Source organism: Notolepis coatsorum (genome assembly GCF_963971535.1).
Source record: "Notolepis coatsorum genome assembly, chromosome: 20".
NCBI lineage: Eukaryota > Metazoa > Chordata > Actinopteri > Aulopiformes > Paralepididae > Notolepis > Notolepis coatsorum.
The window spans coordinates 35,763,711-35,785,292 of NC_140184.1; the positions used below are offsets into that span (position 1 = coordinate 35,763,711).

A 21,582-nucleotide genomic window follows, 5' to 3' on the forward strand; every position below is an offset into this window, starting at 1 on the left:
AAAATGCATGGTAAACAGAAAGTGATGCATCACTTGTGAATTTGTCCAATTTACACCAAACTTGAAAAATAGGTTTGTCACTGTGTGCTGTGAGGTGGTATTACCATTGTTGGTTCATAAAACATAGATTTATAGCATGGGTCTGTTGAGACTGGCAATTAGGCAACTCTTGTTTCTGTCATCCACCCAGTCAAATGTTGAGTGATAAAGTAAAGTGGGGAAATTGTTAGGCCTTGGCAGAGGTCTGCACTCTACTGAATGCGTTATTCTAGTTGTATACTGTGTGTCTTCACCACCATATGGAATTGTCACAGAGAACCCCTGGCTATTGGCGGGAGCCGACTAATAGGGTCGTTATTAAACTGGCTTGTATTAATTACAAAACACTGCCCAGAGTCTGAACCGTCCCCCAGGGAGTCTCCATTGGTAATTAGTGAGAGAGCACTTGACAAAAGGGAGGTCCTTCCCATAACTGCCACTTTGTCTGCACACTCACTGCATGCATTACCAAATCCTCTCTTTGAAACATGACAATGACAATTATAAAGAAGTGTGGTGGACTTTTCTCGTTCCTCCTTGAGAATCTTCCACCCTTCTCAGGCCCGACGTGATGGGAGGAGAAGCTGCTGTCAGTTTGTAATTGGGGGGATGGGGACGGGGGTGTCCACAAGGAGCTTCTAAATGGTCTTTTAAACAGAATGCAGGTGCTCTAAAGTGGTGACAGTGAAGCTGTAGTGTTGAGGAGAACGTTTATGGAAATGTGTCGGAGCTGAATAGCTAGTTATTGAAATGTGTCGGAGCTGAGTAGTGAGTTGAATCCAGGGTGTCTCACCGTTGAGGGTCACTGCTAGAAGGTGTCCACGTTTCATTCTCGTCATAACCTAAAATAGAGATGATAAACAATTGTTTAAGATGATGTTCAGTTCAACTGATGCCCTCCAGCCATGACCACCGAGGAGGAGGTTCTGCTGCTGATGCTTTGAAACGGTTACTCCTCTCTCCCCCTCTTTCTATCTCTTACACACACGGTGTCTCTCCCTCTCTCTTCACAGGAGCATGTCTGTTGTAAAAAACTGCTTCTAACATGAGTTATAGAGAGGGTGGTGATTCAAGATGGAGGAAGTATCCGTATCAGAGAATCTCCCCAATACTAAAATCTGATGCCAAGAAACATGTGTAACAGAGCAATACAAAGTAACTTGATTTTCAGAATTTTTAACACGTAGATTCATATTAGATCATCAAGAATAATTGATTATATCTCAATAGTCCAATGACCCCAAACTGATCGGTCTATACTGTTCAGTTAAAGTGAGGGATCAGATCGTTACTCTCTGTATTCTTTGATTCCGTGATGGGCAGTGAAAAAGTGGTATCGTAGCCTCCCTAGTACTGTATGATCTACTACTGCTTATTGTACCCAGTAATTCTTCACTAGTTCACTCCACAAGCCCAGTGACACCTTAGAAGTGCTCCATGACGGCAAAAAAAAAGCCTGCTCAAATTATTCACAGTATAAATGATATTTTTAGAATGAGGCCATCTTCACTCAGTCTTGTTTGCATGTTATCTCTTTTAAGTGTTAGAAGACAGTGGAACTGTCTTCATCTTTTTCCATCTCCTGCTTCCTATTGCATTATATCAACCTGGAGCCACTATATAGCATCAACATGCTGTTTCAAGACTGGGATAGAAAAAGACCTGAGATGTAAAAGTGAGGAATAGAATAAATGCATGGATTGGAATAAGTGGTTGTGTGAGTCTGTCAATATTTGAGAAGTGGGCCTTTCTCTTGCTGGTTCCCTTTCTCTCCCGGTTGTATTAACGGAACGTAGACCAATCTCAGTCACTCTTATTGTCTGGGACCAAATTCGGTCACGCCCCATTTTGTGCGACATCCAGGCTTTTTTTTTTTAACCGTCAGCGTTTGGGAATTTCATGTCGACAGGTAGATGAAGTGAAATTATACTTATTTTAGAATATATATATCAAATTTCATGAGTATTCATCTATATTTTGTCATCTAAAGACTATTAGATATGAACCTATGTACCCGTAAAAAGTGGGAATCTCTAGAATGTGTTTTGGGCGACGGTGTTTACGGAAGTGCGGGTAGCCTCTCAAGTTGACGTTATACTATAACTTACACAACACTTTCTGTTGTCAGTAGATGGCAGCATTGGTTTAAAATTAAAAGGTGAAAATGTGAAAACTACAAAATTAATACAATTCCCAAGACCTTTAGCACAGGTCACTGGGACGCGTCTATTCTTTGACGCGATCTGAACAGCGTTAAACTATTAATGGGACCGGAGTACAGTGATCGAGAATGGTCACCGAATTATCTTAACAAAAGTGCATCATTAGCATTATGTTTGTTGTCTAAACGGGAACATAATGGTACAATTTAAGATTTGAATGTTATCCGCATATAAAGGACAAATAAAACATCGTTAATTTGTAAGAAACCTCAATGAAAATGGCGCAGGGTAAGTTATATTCGCTATTGTTATGAAAATGTGATGGAATCCTATAAAAATGTGGACGCATTTGGTCACGTGACGTTATGTACTGCTGCGCTTTGCTCGCTTCATATCGCAGCCGACAAAATTCACTTACTCTGAAGCATTTAATATTTTATACCTAAACATAAGTTTCACCTATTTGTCAAACACGTACCCCAAAGTTGTTGTCCAACTTCTCAAAATGTTAACAGTCTGTCTGTTTACTGGATGCTGCCATGATGAATCAAATGCAACTTGGATTAAAAATATCACATTTTACGTTCTTATCAAATTGTCAGCCCCCAGTAAACCATTTTCTTAAAAACCAAAAGCGAATTATTCATTCTTAAATGTATTTCCGCATTGTTCCACAAGTTAACCCCAACAATAGAAATACATCTCCTTTGAATCCCTTTCTTAGCTTTTTGAACAGTAAATTTACAAATGTCTCAAATCAAATCATATTTTCTTTTTTATAATTTTTTTTATAATAATGCAGGACCTGTCGCAGAGGTCTTTATTCGGCATGCAACGACACTCAATGTTTTAGCGGCACACACAGTGGTTCGTTTTTAACACACAGACTCACCGGAACACACACACGCATGCATTGTCTTTAGGATCGCCGATGCGATACTCCTCTGCGCTTAACCCATCCCGTCGTCCTTCCCCCCAAGGGCAGACGAGGGCTGTGGCGTGAGCCATGCCCAGTGCTCCTGCCTGTCTTCGTCACGGACGCAACAGCGTTAGCGATCTGTTGTTGTGCATGTTTTTCCATTGGGTTTCTCTTATCGGGGGGGGAGAACATGCAAACTCCACACAGAAAAGCCTGGGAGATCACCCACCTGGGTAGCTGGCATCGCGGAAACCTGGTCCCCAAGCGGGAATCGAACCCTGGACCTTCTTGCTGTGAGGCGACAGTGTTACCACTACGCCACCGTGCCGCATATTTTCTTTCATGTATTGAAAAAAACCTTTGCACACCGTCCGGGAGTAACTTTGCTTTAGCTCTGTACATTATTTGCATAATTGTATAATAAACCATATCATAAACTTTCATAACATGATACTTTATAAGTAAAAAATTACATTACATACCGTCACCCAGGAGATCAAATGTGAATTTCAGTCTATGTTAATTTGCCTGGCTGTGATATAAGCATCAAAGCATAGCGATACAGCCGGGAACCTGTAAGTCTTTCTCCCGCTGTGTCAGATTCTTAACAAATAGCCTCAGACAGAGGGACTATCAAATACCAAGAGTGGTGTCATTGTTACGTCTGGTTAGGTGGTACATTATTAGGTTTCTTCATGGAAAGCTATAGGGGTTTTGCCCCCAGTAATGCATTCATTTAATTCAAGGTGAGGCACTATAAAATGAATTAAAGCTACAATCTGCAATTTATTTCACCATCTGTTTTTAACCTTTTATGTGGCACCGAGCTTGTATAGAAGGACACATTGTATAGCTGATTAGAAATGCTAAGTGCAGCATTTAAATGGTCAAAACAAGGCGGCTAGGTGGTGTAGTGGGCAAGGCGCTCACCATCAACGCTGGAGACGCTGGGTTCGAATCCAGCTCTCGGCGTTGCTATCAGCTTGGCTGGTCGTTCATTCTAACACAATTGGCAGTGTTAGGGGTGGGAAAGCTGATGGGTGGGTCCTGGGCGTTGTGGACAGCGACCCCTACAGTTCGGTCGGGGCGCCTGCACAGCGAGGGTAGGATCTGGAGGGAGGTAGTGTGACCTTCCACACGTTACACTCTCCCGGTGAGAATCTGCGCTGCCAGGCTGGCTGCCGGCTGGCTGCACATGCGTCGGAGGAAAGCATGCGACAGTCTCCGGCCTCCCGGACCAACAGTAGGGGGGAGTGCGCAACAACCAGGAGGGGGGTTTGGAATTGGCATAACGACTAACGGTGGGATGGGAGAAAAATCTGAAAAAGGAGGGGGGGAAAAGATAATAATAAAGAATTTAAAAAGAATAGTCAAAACAAACTAGTATTACAGGAACTCTCCCATTAAAACAAATCCAGTTAAAATAGGGGTTTAGCCCATGACTGAAAATACAGGTCTCTTTTACCAAAACCTTTCACAGCCTCAAAAGTCATGATGTAATACTAATGTTTAGCTGTCAGTCCTTGTATCCTAAGACAATACATTTCAGACTGGAAAAACGGTCTTGACATGTAAACAAAGCCATTATTGAGATGAGTGTTTCAAAAAGAGAGCACAATACTGCCAACTGTGCATTTCAAAAGAGCCCGTCTCACTACAGGGCCACCTAGTGTTCGGGATCCACACTAGGGTACGACACATTCATATTTTAGATATCTAATATACCACTTTAATGTGACAGCCTTCATCAGTGTCACGACTCAACCCTCACATTCATTTAGGCTTCTGAAGACACCTCACTCCCTGTTCATCCCACTGTTGTTCGCCAATAGCATCAGGGAATAAAGAACACACTGCAGCGACCCTGCACAGTCAACATGTTGAATATCAATTCCTTTTTTGTGTCTTGAATAACCTCCTTAATTCCCAGCATGCAGCGAGGGACGGGTCCTTTGAATTCAAACCCCCAAATTAGTTTTTCTCTACATGCCAGTCCCGACGCCACTCGTGAAAAGTAAGCACATTCAGGTTTTGTTCTAGGGAGGGTATCGCTCTATATCACCTAATAGAATTCCCGACAGTCAATAAAATGGATGAATTATGTATGACTGCTAGCGACGGAGGAATTGACGGAGCATGTAAATCAACCCCTTCTAAAGCCTCCAAGCCATCTGTCTCTTCTCCTCTTTGTCTTCCCTCCCTCATTTAAATATGATTGTGTTTATTATATTTACTTATGTATGAACAGCACGCAGTCTGGAGGATTGTATTTGCAGTGGGATATATAATGGCACTATACGCTTCTACTGTACCTCCTTGCACATGCACACACACACACTTTCATACTCAATGGCCTTGGGAAGGCCTTATGGTACTGTATAGGGAGCTGGCAGGGGAGCCAGTGGGAGCTATATGCTCCTGAACCTCCAGTAAAGCCGCTGTGTTATTACCTCCTTATATCTTCACCATGTTCCCCATGTAAGCATTTTCCTCTGGCTGCCACTATCTTACCCGTATGTCCTTGACATTCCCGTTTTATGAGCATCCTTTTGTTCCATCACGTTAGATGTAATTAACAGTTGCCCTTCACCAAGACACTCTGTCACAATGGAACATTTGCTGTGATCATTTGAGGGGTGTGAGTAGTTGGAGTGAGTTTGAACGAGCGGCTGCGCGGTGATGCTGTGCGATCGAATTTTGTTGTGATGCTTCAGCGGTAGTTTTGTGGATTGATAAAGTTCAGTAATAATAACAACAACCCAACCCATCTGATGGATTTTTCTAGCTCTGCACAGTCTATTCTCACAGTTTTAGGTCAATTGCACCACTTTCCCCACCAGCGCTCTTAATGAATGCTTCTTTAAACAGGCAGTGAGAATGGCTGCTGCAAGAAAAATATAGCGGTTGAGAAGGCACTTTTCCATTGCATTGCTGAGAAGCCCATCAGAGCCGCCACCTATCAATGTTAATGGCCTATGATTTTCACTGGCTCCTTTGTTCAGTGTCAGTATTAGCGAGATTAATGGCAAGTATCCACCTCTAGCCAAGCTCGCACTTCCTCCACACAGCACATTTATAGAGCTCTTATTGGCATTCCAAGTGTGAGTGGATTGCATGGAGGCGCATAATGAGCGTTTTTGGTTGGTGGGCTGCCAAGAATGAAGACGGGTGTCATCAGAGACCATGGGGAGGAAGTTAGACTTGTTGGTGTTGGCTAGTGTGAAAATGGGTACTCTCCACTGGCTTGGTACTTCCAATATAAATTGTGAGCAAGTCCTGGAAAGCGAATATTAAGGATTAACCCTAGAGGAATCACGAAAATCCCACAATTCTATTCAACCGTCTTTGTTTCTGCTGCTGTGATATTAAACTATTTATAAGGCCTGCAGTCCGATTTCTACGGAAGAGCTGTAGCTTCACTACAGGCAGAGGACTGGATAGAAACGGCAGAGTGAGCTAAGGTAATGGAGTGGTCTCGCTGCCATGTTGGAGCTGAGAAAACAAGACAAGCAGCCTTGTTCTCTGCCACTGGTGCATGGGACGTCTTTTTAGGCTGCGTCTCAGTCTCCAGCACGTCAGAAACACACTCGCACATGTCCCTGTTTTCCCTCAAGAGACCTACACAGTACTGTCCTTTTGGTGCACTGTGCTCACGTGAACGGATCCAGTATCAGGGCCATGTATTAGTAGTTCAAGGTCTCTTGTTTGATATCCTTTCCTTGTTTCCTCCTTCTAGCTGTGTCTGCTTTCTGTCCCCCATCAGCCCTGTTTCTGTTGAAGTGGTCAGATTGTCCCTATGTACCGTAGGCCTGCTGGGTAGAGATGTACCGTAGGCCTGCTGGGTAGAGATGTACCGTAGGCCTGCTGGGTAGAGATATGTACCGTAGGCCTGCTGGGTAGAGATATGTACCGTAGGCCTGCTGGGTAGAGATATATGTACCGTAGGCCTGCTGGGTAGAGATATATGTACCGTAGGCCTGCTGGGTAGAGATATATGTACCGTAGGCCTGCTGGGTAGAGATATATGTACCGTAGGCCTGCTGGGTAGAGATATATGTACCGTAGGCCTGCTGGGTAGAGATATATGTACCGTAGGCCTGCTGGGTAGAGAGATGTACCGTAGGCCTGCTGGGTAGAGATATGTACCGTAGGCCTGCTGGGTAGAGAGATGTACCGTAGGCCTGCTGGGTAGAGATATATGTACCGTAGGCCTGCTGGGTAGAGATATGTACCGTAGGCCTGCTGGGTAGAGATATATGTACCGTAGGCCTGCTGGGTAGAGATATATGTACCGTAGGCCTGCTGGGTAGAGATATGTACCGTAGGCCTGCTGGGTAGAGATATATGTACCGTAGGCCTGCTGGGTAGAGATATATGTACCGTAGGCCTGCTGGGTAGAGATATGTACCGTAGGCCTGCTGGGTAGAGATATATGTACCGTAGGCCTGCTGGGTAGAGATATATGTACCGTAGGCCTGCTGGGTAGAGATATATGTACCGTAGGCCTGCTGGGTAGAGATGTGTACCGTAGGCCTGCTGGGTAGAGATATGTACTGTAGGCCTGCTGGGTAGAGATATGTACCGTAGGCCTGCTGGGTAGAGAGATGTACCGTAGGCCTGCTGGGTAGAGATATATGTACCGTAGGCCTGCTGGGTAGAGATATATGTACCGTAGGCCTGCTGGGTAGAGATATATGTACCGTAGGCCTGCTGGGTAGAGATATATGTACCGTAGGCCTGCTGGGTAGAGATATTTGTACCGTAGGCCTGCTGGGTAGAGATATTTGTACAGTAGTTGAAGGGTCAGTGTCAGTGACCATCAGCCATTTTAGGTAATTGAGATTAAATACACACTTCACTGTACATCCAGCGTGCCCAGAATATCCAAAACCTCTAATGCGTGGAATATCAAATAAACAAAGGTATGCAAGAGTTGTTCCCGTCTCGGGGGCCCCTCAGGCTTGTTCCGTCTCGGGGGCCTTGCAGCTTGTTCCCGTCTCGGGGGCCTGTGGCTTGTTCCCGTCTCGGGGCCTGTGGCTTGTTCCCGTCTCGGGGGCCCCTCAGGCTTGTTCCCGTCTCGGGGGCCCCTCAGGCTTGTTCCCGTCTCGGGGGCCTCTGGCTTGTTCCCGTCTCGGGGGCCTGTGGCTTGTTCCCGTCTCGGGGGCCTGTGGCTTGTTCCCGTCTCGGGGGCCTGTGGCTTGTTCCCGTCTCGGGGGCCTGTGGCTTGTTCCCGTCTCGGGGCCCTGCGGCTTGTTCCCGTCTCGGGGGCCTGTGGCTTGTTCCCGTCTCGGGGCCCTGCGGCTTGTTCCCGTCTCGGGGGCCTGTGGCTTGTTCCCGTCTCGGGGGCCCTGCGGCTTGTTCCCGTCTCGGGGCCCTGCGGCTTGTTCCCGTCTCGGGGGCCCTCAAAAACGTCTCCGTGGCTGAATCACCCGAGAAGTGCTGCTCTCATTGATTTCTTATTTGACTTCTCTGCTCCATGCCTCAGTCAGCTTCAACACACACAGCTGTTTTACCTTACGTCCCAATATGGATCAGGAGAGAGAGAGAGAGAGAGAGAGAGAGAGAGAGAGAGAGAGAGAGAGAGAGAGAGAGAAGAGAGAGAGAGAGAGAGAGAGAGAGAGAGAGAGAGAGAGAGAGAGAGAGAGAGAGAGAGAGAGAGAGAGAGAGAGAGAGAGAGAGAGAGAGAGAGAGAGAGAAGATGAGAGAGGAGAGAGAGAGAGAGTGAGAGGAAGAAGGCGAGAGAGGAGGAGAGGAGAGGAGAGAGAGAGAGCGAAGAGAGAGAGAGGAGAGAGAAGAGAGAGAGAGGAGAGAGAAGAGAGGAGAAGAGGAGAGAAGAAGACGAGAGAGAGAGAGAGAGAGAGAGAGAGAGAGAGAGAGAGAGAGAGAGAGAGAGAGAACTGTCCCAGCTGTTCTGTGACCACACACATTGGACCCACGTGCTGCTTCCACTAACTCAGGAGCCCAGATGTGCTGACCTCACCAGCCAGGTTTATCTCTGTAAAGTCAGTGACCGGGGCTTCAAGCCTGCAGGGTAGAAGAGAGCAGAAGGGCTGCTGCTGCACTATAATGTTGACAAATTGGAGGTTTCACTGGACCAGGGCCAGCCTCGTAGACATTCTGTCACTCATCTCAGTCAGTAAGATGCCTGAACACTGATCAGGGACCCCCTCTGTGTTTGATTACTTTTGTCTGGGTCGGCCATATGCTTTGTTTGAGGAGGACCAGGAGAGGAGGGAATACAGCAGGTGATAAGTAGGGGTTAGGGTTAGTCTAGTGTACAACTCCACACTGTAGTCTAGTGCACAACTCCACACTGTAGTCTAGTGTACAACTCCACACTGTAGTCTAGTGTACAACTCCACACTGTAGTCTAGTGTACAACTCCACACTGTAGTCTAGTGCACAACTCCACACTGTAGTCTAGTGTACAACTCCACACTGTAGTCTAGTGCACAACTCCACACTGTAGTCTAGTGTACAACTCCACACTGTAGTCTAGTGTACAACTCCACACTGTAGTCTAGTGTACAACTCCACACTGTAGTCTAGTGCACAACTCCACACTGTAGTCTAGTGCACAACTCCACACTGTAGTCTAGTGCACAACTCCACACTGTAGTCTAGTGTACAACTCCACACTGTAGCCTAGTGCACAACTCCACACTGTAGTCTAGTGCACAACTCCACACTGTAGTCTAGTGCACAACTCCACACTGTAATCTAGTGCACAACTCCACACTGTAGTCTAGTGCACAACTCCACACTGTAATCTAGTGCACAACTCCACACTGTAGTCTAGTGTACAACTCCACACTGTAGCCTAGTGCACAACTCCACACTGTAGTCTAGTGCACAACTCCACACTGTAGTCTAGTGCACAACTCCACACTGTAGTCTAGTGTACAACTCCACACTGTAACCTAGTGCACAACTCCACACTGTAGTCTAGTGCACAACTCCACACTGTAGTCTAGTGTACAACTCCACACTGTAGCCTAGTGCACAACTCCACACTGTAGTCTAGTGCACAACTCCACACTGTAGTCTAGTGCACAACTCCACACTGTAGTCTAGTGCACAACTCCACACTGTAGTCTAGTGCACAACTCCACACTGTAGTCTAGTGCACAACTCCACACTGTAGTCTAGTGTACAACTCCACACTGTAGTCTAGTGCACAACTCCACACTGTAGTCTAGTGCACAACTCCACACTGTAGTCTAACGGAACGTAGGCCAAGTGCGTCCACATTTTTATAGGATTCTATCACATTTTCATAACAATAGCACCCTGCGCCGTTTTCATTGAGGTTTCTTACAAATTAACGATGCTTTATCTTGTCCTTTATATGCCGATTATCATTAGAATCTTAAATTGTACCATATGTCCCCCTTTAGACAACATATGTAATGCTACCAGCGCACTTTTGTTAAGATAATTAGTTGGCCATTCGCGGTCGCTATACCGAGGTTGCAGTAATAGTTTAACGCTGTTCAGATCACGTCGGAGAATATAGACCCATCCCAGTGACCTGCGACCTGTGCTAACGCTCTTGGGAAATGCAGTGTTGTAGTTCTCAACATTTTCAGCCTTTAATTTTAAACCAATGCTGCCATCTACTGACAACAAAAAAGTGTTGTCTAATCGTCACCTTGAGAGCTACTTCCGTATACAGCGCCGCCCCAAACCCATTCTAGAGATTCCCACTTTTTGCTGGGAGTGGGGCGTGGCCGTATTTGGTCCCAGACAATAAGAGTGGCTGCAATTGGTCACCGTGACGTTAGTGTACAACTCCACACTGTAGTCTAGTGCTGCACAACTCCACACTGTAGTCTAGTGTACAACTCCACACTGTAGTCTAGTGTACAACTCCACACTGTAGTCTAGTGCACAACTCCACACTGTAGCCTAGTGCACAACTCCACACTGTAGTCTAGTGCACAACTCCACACTGTAGCCTAGTGCACAACTCCACACTGTAGTCTAGTGCACAACTCCACACTGTAGTCTAGTGCACAACTCCACACTGTAGTCTAGTGTACAACTCCACACTGTAGTCTAGTGCACAACTCCACACTGTAGTCTAGTGCACAACTCCACACTGTAGTCTAGTGTACAACTCCACACTGTAGTCTAGTGCACAACTCCACACTGTAGTCTAGTGTACAACTCCACACTGTAACCTAGTGTACAACTCCACACTGTAGTCTAGTGTACAACTCCACACTGTAGTCTAGTGTACAACTCCACACTGTAGTCTAGTGTACAACTCCACACTGTAGTCTAGTGTACAACTCCACACTGTAGTCTAGTGCACAACTCCACACTGTAGTCTAGTGTACAACTCCACACTGTAGTCTAGTGTACAACTCCACACTGTAGTCTAGTGTACAACTCCACACTGTAGTCTAGTGTACAACTCCACACTGTAGTCTAGTGTACAACTCCACACTGTAGTCTAGTGTACAACTCCACACTGTAGTCTAGTGCACAACTCCACACTGTAGTCTAGTGTACAACTCCACACTGTAACCTAGTGTACAACTCCACACTGTAGTCTAGTGTACAACTCCACACTGTAGTCTAGTGCACAACTCCACACTGTAGTCTAGTGCACAACTCCACACTGTAGTCTAGTGTACAACTCCACACAGGGCACGAAATTAGAGCCCGCCACCCGCCAATGGCGGGCATATTTTAGGTTTGGCGAGTGATACTGAGAGGTCTGCCCGCCACCTGGCGTGTAGTTCATATCGATACTCTTATTTTGAAAATCCTGTGCGGGTCTAATTTCCGCTCCAAGCGCAGCTCCAGTCATAATATCGATGGCTCCGGCAGTTAGCAACGTTGGGTTCATATGATACTCTTATTTAAAAAAGAAAAACGTGGCAACGAGTCATATCCGCCCCAGTCCGTGCTTCTGCTCGTATCAACACAGGTAAGAAATATGCTTGGCGGGTAGAATTTTCCCATCTACCCGCCACTGGCCGGTGAGTCAAAAAGTTAATTTCGTGCCCTGACTCCACACTGTAGCCTAGTGCACAACTCCACATTGGGTCGGTCACTCTGTTATTACTTTCACCAGTTAGCAAGATATTATTGGCATTATTAAGCAAAAGCACAGTGTTCATTATTATTGTTTAGAATCAACTCTATCTAGTTTGGCTATGGAAGTTGCCCATTAGTCGATAGACAGTAATTGATTACCATCTGAACACACTCGTCATGGCATCTAATCATGTTATCCCACAGCGGCACTGAGACAGCGTGGCAACTTGTCACGGCTAGAAGTGGAATCGGTATCACAATTGCACGAGTTACACGTTAAGACCATAGCTGAAAAAGATTGTGTTAACCCAATTAGCACCATCTCACCTACTCCACATGAACCCCTCACCCCTTTCATATTCACATAGTGTGTGTGTGTGTGTGGGTGTGTTGGTGTGTTATTGTGTGTGGATGGTGTGTTATTGTGTGTTGGTGTGTTATTGTGTGTGGATGGTGTTATTGTGTGCACATGCGGTTTTGTGGACGGTAAGTGGGAGATGAAAAGTGACAGTGTAAATTGTGAGCTAATTAAACAGCTCTTTGTAGGTGAAGATGGTGTAATACATTTTCAATTAGCACATCACTTACCTGTCTCGCACCAAGGAGGTGCTACTGATTTAGAAGATGGCATGTCTTTGCAATAGTCGTCTCCATTTCATGTTGAAAAGAAGCAAATGGAGAATTATCTCTAATAATAGCACAGTTTTTTCCCCTTAGTTTTTCTTTCAATGTAGAAATAAATCTTGTATGTTCATAATCATATATTCATTTTTATATTTTACAGAACACAAGGGCACCTCCCCACTTTTCCTACCACCCTCCCCCATATCGTATACTACAACCAGACCCCATACAACAGTGGTCACCAACCTTTTTAAGCCCAAGAAGATCACTTTCTTTTTTTTTTCGGTGAAGGCAAGATCTCCCTATTGAAGCGTTGAGAGAAAAAGACAGCCAAGATTGTACTTTAAACTAAATGACTTTTATTTGCTTGTATTCTAATTACATGCAATGCTTTGGTCCAACATTAAAACGTCAAAGTAGAACTGTAATATGTACTTTCTCAGTCAGTGCTAAGTGCAGTCATCTTATGCAGCATCACTTTTCACATCAAAACAAAAGTAGAACTGTAATGTGGACTCTCGGGGAAAGATCTAAAAAAGAGAAAGATCAGGGAAAGATCTACAGGGAAAGTCTCAAAGATCGACCAGTCGATCGCGATCAACTGCCATACAACAACAACAACATAAATAAGATAGATATAATATAAACATTCTGGAATGAACGGGATGCATTTACATCTTACGGCTCATTCAGGACACTGTTCACTTCTAAACTTGAACAGGAAAAAAATATTAACCCATTAAGCCCGACTGGCCCGGGATAGGGTCGAGATTCATATCACGCCATAAATCCATCTCTACAGAATGTATGAATTAATTTTGTGTTTTTTTTGGAATGGAGCCAAGAGTAAATGTAGCCAAGAGTAAAGACCTTAACCCTGTCAAAATAGCAGTCAAAGTGTATATTTTCAGCACTACGTTTGTTTACCAATGATTTTAAGTGTTATTAGTGAAATATGAGTTTATAGAAATCTCAGCGCATCGAGTCGGAAAAAGGTGCTTATAGACACGAGGATTTGGCGCAACCTAACTTGAGTGTAGTCTTTTGAGAGAAGAGACCCAGGGCTTTTGGTGGGCTTTCAAATTTCAAAAAACGACACTTCCCAGCTCACACCAGCCCCCGTCAATCATCTGACTTCTAGAAGAAGCTTTTTTCCTTCGGGATCATATCTCACAGGTGTAACTCACCTGAACGTTATTGCCATACAATAGAACGCTACCTTTCTGTGAATGTCTAGCAAAAGACGGCATTGGAATCTGATGAAAAATGTCGGAGAAATTTATATTATAAAAAAGTAACTGTACTTACAGTAGATTTCATTCACGTTTTTTGCTGCCCTGTCAGAGGTGCCTAGTGGTACTAAATCCAGATTGACCTCTGCCATTGGAAAGGGGAGATTTGGCCTGATCCATAGATGTGTGACTTGGCCATAATAAGGTAATTTATAGGCCTGATATTTTATAATCATATTTCAAATTGCATGTGTCCGGATCAGACCACGTGAGCGGATCGGCGCGGCCGAGAAATCCGCTCTTCGCTCTTTAAAGCTTGGTCCGCTCCGCTAATCACTCATGTTGACCCCGCCCCCAAGTCGCTCTCCGCTCGCTCCCCGCTCACCTTGAATCGAGCGCTCCCCGCTCCCCGCGCCAGATCGCTCGGCAGTTTTTTTTCTTCTTTTTTTGGAGCATGGTGTAAATGAGCTCAAACTACAACAGTCTACACCCCCTGGGCCCCTTAACAATTGTTTGTATTGAGCCGCATTGTAATTGTAGCCATTCTGCAATGTTAAATAACGTTGTTTATCCATTCACTATCTCTATTAAGCGATGATAGGCTAGCCGAGCCACAATGCTATGGTCTCTGCCATTAACGTTAGCATGTAAGCTAACGTCAACAACAATGGCGTCGATACTTTTTCTAACTGGATTGAGTGTGGGCGTCTCTACAGTGACAAAGCCTGAACGAACAGCCTATCACAGGTTCACCCTTCTCATTGGTTGAAAATGGCCTTCATGTTTGTACATCGCCATCTGTTGCTTTGGCATTGTACTGCATGTATATATTACATCAGTGTTAAACCACTGTGAGCGGCCTGGAGTGGATTGGAGCGGAGGAGAACTCTCGCTCCGGACGTCGCGCCGACTCATTTTAAAACCCACTCCTCGCTCACGTCAAAACCGGCCGCTCCGCGCCCCGCGCCGCTCGCGCTCCGATCCGCTCACATGCACTGGTCCGGATGGCAGAATTCAGTACTGTATGTCAATATTTCTGACACTGTTACTGGAGATTGCATGGTGGGTGGTGGCTTCAGTAAGTATGTATTGAGTAAGAGTAGTTATACACTCATCCCTTCTTAGGTGCTGGGTTGAAAAAATATATCAAAAGAGGACTGTAGTCTCTGCAATGACTGCTCCAATTTATTACCACTTTATTAGATAGAAATTACTGTGCACCAATAATGACTGTGCACCAATATATCACCGCTTTTAGATGAAAATAGAAATTGCCAGATGGCCTTCATCAGGTTTCTCAGTCAAAATATTCATTACCAGGGCGGCTGGGTGGCGCAGCGGACTAAGCGCTCGTCACCAACGCGTGATACACTGGTATCGAATCTGGCTGTCAGCGTTGCCTCCGGCTTGGCCGGCTGTCATACTGGCTCAATTGGCAGAGTCAGCGGGAGGGAAGCCGGTGGGTGGTAATCTGGTTGTTGTAAACAGCAACTCCTACAGGTCGGTTAGGGCGCCTGCACAGCGAGGAAGGGAGATGGTGAAGGTAGTGTGAGCCTCCCACACGTTACACCTCACCAATGAGAGTCCGCGCTGGCAGGTGAAAAGAAGTGGCTGGCTGACTGCATGTATCGGAGGGGACATGCGGTAGTATCTATCAACCCTCCCTAGACCGACCAGTGGGGGGCACATGCAAGCAACAACCAGGAAGGGGAGGGGGGAATTGGCACGACTAAATTGGGATGGGAGAAAAAAAAATACAGAAAAAGTGGATACAAAAAATATATATATTCATTACCATGCCAAGCAAAGTACAAAATGGTAGACACACCCTCAATGTCAATGGATCAAATAGTCAAATCAGTGTGTCAGCCATCAAGAAACACCATTCTCAATTAGAGTGCACCATTCTAAACTAATGTGACTGGTGACATATTGGAGCACAGTCGTTGTGGGTCCTACAGTATGTTCTTCTTCCTCCTCTTATGTACCCTTTAAGATACATAAGAAAGCTATCAACATCCTCCATAGTGCATGTGATGCAAAATACCATGACTATGAATAGGTGCCATGGCAAGGCCAGCTGCAGCAATGACCAGCTCAGTCGAGACCAACAACTATTTTCGATGGAGCGTATCGATCAATAAAGGCTTCACAGGGGTGGGGTACAGAAACTGAACTCTCAAAAGAACATCCACAACCTTTACTGAAGATTTTAGGGGGCAGTGTTGAATCGACAAAGAGCGGTCGCCGAGTACGGTAAGGACATTTGTGGTTGTTTTTCAGCACTCTCAGGACCAAGGGAGAGCACAAAGACTAGAGCCATATGGAATCCGCGATCACGGAATCGCGGACGGAATCGCGGAATTGAGCAATAAAAATGGAATCAACTATAAAAAAATAAATAAAAAAATAAATTTTTTTTTTTTTTTTTTTAACTTTTTTTTTTTATGTTGTGGGACTTGTACAGCACTTTGTTCAACTTTGTCCGTGCTGTAAAGTTTAAACCTTTTAAAATCTTAGACAAACAAAAACACTTTGCTTTCATGAAATATTGTAAGCCGTCATTTGAGGCTTTATAAAAGCAGCACAATGAACACAAATCTGTCGGTGCCGAGTCCGACCTCATCTTAAATAACAAACAGCATTGCTTGTTGTAGTTAACAAAGAGAGGCAGAGTTGATTTTGCAAAAATATATATAATTTTTTTTTTTTTTTTAAATAATCAAATTTTATTTTCATATTCGAATCCCATGCCCACCGAACGAAGCTTCGAAGTATTTAAGACAGCCCTATTAAATGGACTGTTATATCTTATTAAATTGTGGACATTTATTCATTCCCACTTATTAGACACTATTTCTGATGGTAAAATGAGCGTACAAAGCAAAATACAGAATTATGAAATATTAAAACGGAAAAAACGGAATTTGGAAAAAAATAAAATGGAATTTGGAAAAAAATAAAACGGATTTCATATGGCTCTAACAAAGACCTCCTTCATGGTTCCTGTTCTGCTACAGGCGGTGGGTGTTAGCTGTGTTCATGTTATTTCTCATACAATCTGCTGCAGTCAGGGCAGGTCCTCTGTTGGTTTCTCTGAACACTACCACTGCCCACTAGGGCCTGTTGTACCGACGAGGCAGCGGTCTCCACAACCTACCACCACTGAGTGGCACCTTGGTGCCAGAGAGACACACGGGTGGTTCTATTGATTTATAGTGACTTGAAGTCACGGATAAATTCAATGTCATTTTCGCTCGTGTATTTTGTTGTGTTTTCACCAGTGCTCTACATTAGTGGAAGATGTGCTGCTCCTGCTCCGTTAACTTTGTTTGAGGAAATTGTAGGTTCAGAAATGTAAATTAAATCTGCTGGAACTGTCCGTTATTAGTAGACCACTCGTGCCTTTTGAGCCTCACTCCCATCAATGTATGATTAATGTGAAGATCATACACACACACACACACACACACACACACACACACACACACACACACACACACACACACACACACACACACACACACACACACACACACACCAGTGATGTCATGTCAGCAGCAGGTAAAGAGCTACTCCAAAGCCCCACTCCAGCACACAGACCGATGGCCCTGGGGCCAACCACAAGACTGAGAAAGAACCAGTGATGCAGAGAGAGACTGAGGAAGCTGCAGCTATAGTCAGGGGTTTGTTTACAGCTAAATCAAACCAAACCTCTGCGTGTGTCCCCACCTCCCCTGTGCCAACCATTATGGGCTAATCTCCCATCTCCTGCTCCTGTCTCTGTCTTTGCTTTCTCACTCGCTTGCTGTTTCGCTGTTTCGTGTTTTACTCCTATTCAACCTTCCTGCTGCGCTCTCTCTCTCTCTCTCTCTCTCTCTCTCTCTCTCTCTCTCTCTCTCTCTCTCTCTACACATCTCTCTCTGAACACATCTCTCTGTGTGACTTATTGATTTCTCTCTCCTCCTCCCTATCCCTCCTCCTCCGTTTGTACTCCAGTACTAGATGAATCAAGTACCACGACAGCCTATCAGGAGGCTCAGAGGAAGGGCTGTAAGATGTGAGGTCGCTGCGTGAGAAGAGTACAGGCTGCTAATAGATGGCAGGTTATGCAGTATGTGTGTATTGGCTGTATGATTGTGTGTACTGTATGACTTCTACCGTGTTTTTATTTTTGCAGCAGCAGCATGTTACCTTCATTTTGTTGCTTTGTCTTTAGCATCACACCTCAGAGTGATGATGACTGTGTTTAATGGAGCTGAAGAGGTAGATTATACTCTCTTCTCTCTAGAAATACAATCTCCTGTCTGATTTGTGTACATTGTTCAATCGGCTGAATCAGTGAAGAACTTATTGGTTCGATAGTGGGAGATTGCTCACCCTAAGTGATACTCAGACTTGGCCAACTTTTGATAGAACCGCTTTATAAAAATGCCTCGTTCCTCAACCAAACCACCCATCAATTTTAGAACGAGGCTACTAAAGGTAGGCAATTTACAAGGAATGAAAAAGCATGGTCATGTAGTGCTGTACCACTCCGCTACTGAAATGAATTACCGTCACCATGGCAACCTTTATTATTATGGCAAATTGACGAGCAGAGTGTATACTTCTTGTCATGAATGGTTTTCCCTGGCAATTCAAATGCCTCAAGTGTCCCTGTAGTAGGCAACAGACCGCCCATCGGCACCGTTTTTATGTTCTAAAGTCCAAATCGTCTTCTCTCCTTACCCCTCTCTCTCCTTCTCTCTGTCTTCCAGCGAGGGTCGTATCGAGATAGTTGGAGGGGGCAGTCTCCAGATTACCAATATTACAGAAGAGGATGCGGGCCTCTACACCTGCATGGCCGACGACAGCAACGCCACTATTGAAGCCGCCCAGGCCCAGCTCACAGTACAAGGTATGACTGAAGCTGTCGTGCACCACCTGCTACCACGATGCAGTGGTGACACTGCACATTCTGTCCTACATAGAGGATTTAGATGGCTACCTATCTGATGCCTATCTGATACCTATCTGATCATCTGGACCATTGAAATAATCTGTGGGTCACAACAGGGGGTAGGTAGTTTGAGATGAAAGCAAAATAATAATTGTTGAGGCTGACTACATTCATATAAGTTAAAGGGGAATGCCACCCATTTTGAGAATTCACATATACATTACATTTACATTTAGTCATTTAGCTGACGCTTTTATCCAAAGCGACTTACAAGTTCTGTACGACAAGTCATCAGGAAGGGCACAACTCTATCAGCTGAGCAACAATGTTCATCAAAGTGTTGAGTGCTACAGTGTAGGTTAGTTTATTAGGACAAGTGCATGACAGTACGGTTAGTTAGGGTTAGATTTTTTTTTTTTTTTTTTTTAGATAATGGTTGAAGAAGTTCGTCTTTAGTCGATGGCGAAAGATTGGATGTGTTTCGGCTGTCCTAACTGGGGTGGGTAGTTCATTCCACCATTGTGGGGCAAGGACTGAGAATAGGCGACTTATCTTTGATGACCCTCCCGGAGCTCGGATAGGAGTAGGTCTGAGGCGGCCAGAAGATGCAGAGCGTAGGGGTCTTGAGGGTGTGTAGTTAGAGACCATTGACCGGAGGTAGGCGGGAGCGGTTCCCTTTGCCGCACGGTATGCTAGGTTGAGGGCCTTGAAGCGGATTCGTGCAGCAATGGGGAGCCAGTGCAGGTCCCTAAGAAGTGGGGTGACATGGGCCGACTTCGGTAGGTTTGAGATCAGTTCTTCCTGTGCCCCAGGACAGTTCAGTCAGTGAACATGCGCCACTCTCTCCTAAAGCTAGAAATCAGAGATAACCCTTTTATCTGTGATGTAAAATCTGGGGCTGCTCCAATGCTCCATAGACAATGAATGGGGATCTGACTTTATGAGGCCATTAAATGTTTGTGTGAGCTCTTGCACCCAAATGGGGTTTTAATTCTAGTCCAGATCTTTTAGTAATTCCAAAATATATAAACCACATTTGGATGTAAAAGCTCACACAAACATTTTATGACCTCGTAAAGTCTGAACCCCATTCATTATCTATGAAGCAGCCCCAGATTTTACATCCCAGTTACAACACCGTTTGGAGGGTTCTGTGATTCATCTTATGTTTCTGTGTGTGACGGATGCGTCTGTGCGCCACACCTGCACATACTGAGGGGAGAAGCTTCCTGCAGACCATATATGGACAGCTTCCTGGCAATCGGCTCACATACTGAGGGGAGCAGCTTACTGCAGACCATATATGGGCAGCTTCCTGGCAATCAGCTCATTCAACTCACCAGCTCAGCAACCACACCTGTCAGCCATATTCTCATCAGCCCTGCAGTACATCTACCCCGGTTCTTCAGTCACTTTGGGGCAGATTGTTAACTCAGCTACTTGGATCACCATTGCCTGCCTGCCTTCTATTTTTTGGGCCCATTTATATTCTGTTTAAGTTATGTATTTGTTTGGGTAAATAAAACCCCTTATTTTTCCTGCACCACTGTGTCCTCATCTTCAGGCTGCTTGGTCCCTTACACTAAGGATGTTGCCAGCTGGCTGATTTTATCTTTCAACTTCCTATGAGCTTGTGACACTGTATCTAGAAAGGGATATATTAGCCTACATTTTTTATGAAAAACGCTAAGCCTCTTGTTCTATTTCTTTACACATATATTTGTCATGAGGAGATTGAGCTATAGCTAAACAGTTTTCTGCTTACAGGTGCATTATTTATTCGGGTTGGGAATATCTACACTAGCTACCATTTTCGTCACAAAGTTAAACTACAGGATTATTTTTTTTAACTGTCAGAAGTGGGCAGGTGATGGCTGGTGAGCAGGAACTGGTGTGATATAAAGAATGGCCTGGGGCTCTGCCTTCATCCCTCTAGTCCTCCTCCTCCACCCCTTCCCACGTTCCTCTTCCTCAGTGTGATGAAAGGAGAGAGAGATCATGGGAAGACCTACTATATGCTATTATCCCTCACCAGTCTTCCAATCCATATTACATCCTGTCTCTCTTCCTTGCTCTACCTCAGTGGTGCCCAACCAGTCGATCGCGATCGACAGGTAGATCGCGGGCTGATTTCAAGTAGATCTTGATTAATAAAATTTGATTATTAAAAAAAAAAAAAAAAAAAATTTTTTTTTTTTTGCTAAATCAACTCTTCCTCTCCTTGTTAACTACAATAAGCAATGCTGTTTGTTATTTAAGATGAGGTCGGACTCGACACTGACAGATTTGTGTTCATTATGCTGCTTTTATAAAGCCTCAAATGACTGCTTACAATATACAATTTTGGCTGGTAGCTCTCGGGCTAGGTGGTAAATAAAAAGGTAGATCTTGGTTCAAAAAAGGTTGGCCACCCCTGCTCTACCTTATCTAATTTCTGTCAGCACATTTCCCCCCCATCTCTCTGCAGTCCCTCTCCACCGTTGCTCTTATACACATTCCACATTACAACCTCCCACGCCCCCCCCCCCCCCCCCACACACACACACACACACACACACACACACACACACACACACACACACTAGGGCTGGGCGATATGGCCTAAAAATAAAATCC

The 21,582-nt window shown here is 44.9% G+C and overlaps 1 protein-coding gene across 1 annotated transcript in view; it reads left to right on the forward strand.

Moving 5' to 3' along the window:
* neo1a (neogenin 1a) overlaps positions 1-21,582 on the forward strand; it is a 360,480-nt gene that overhangs the window by 191,650 nt on the left and 147,248 nt on the right. The window contains 1 exon segment of the mRNA XM_084337101.1: positions 18,785-18,924. Coding sequence (XP_084193227.1) covers positions 18,785-18,924 — 140 coding nt within the window.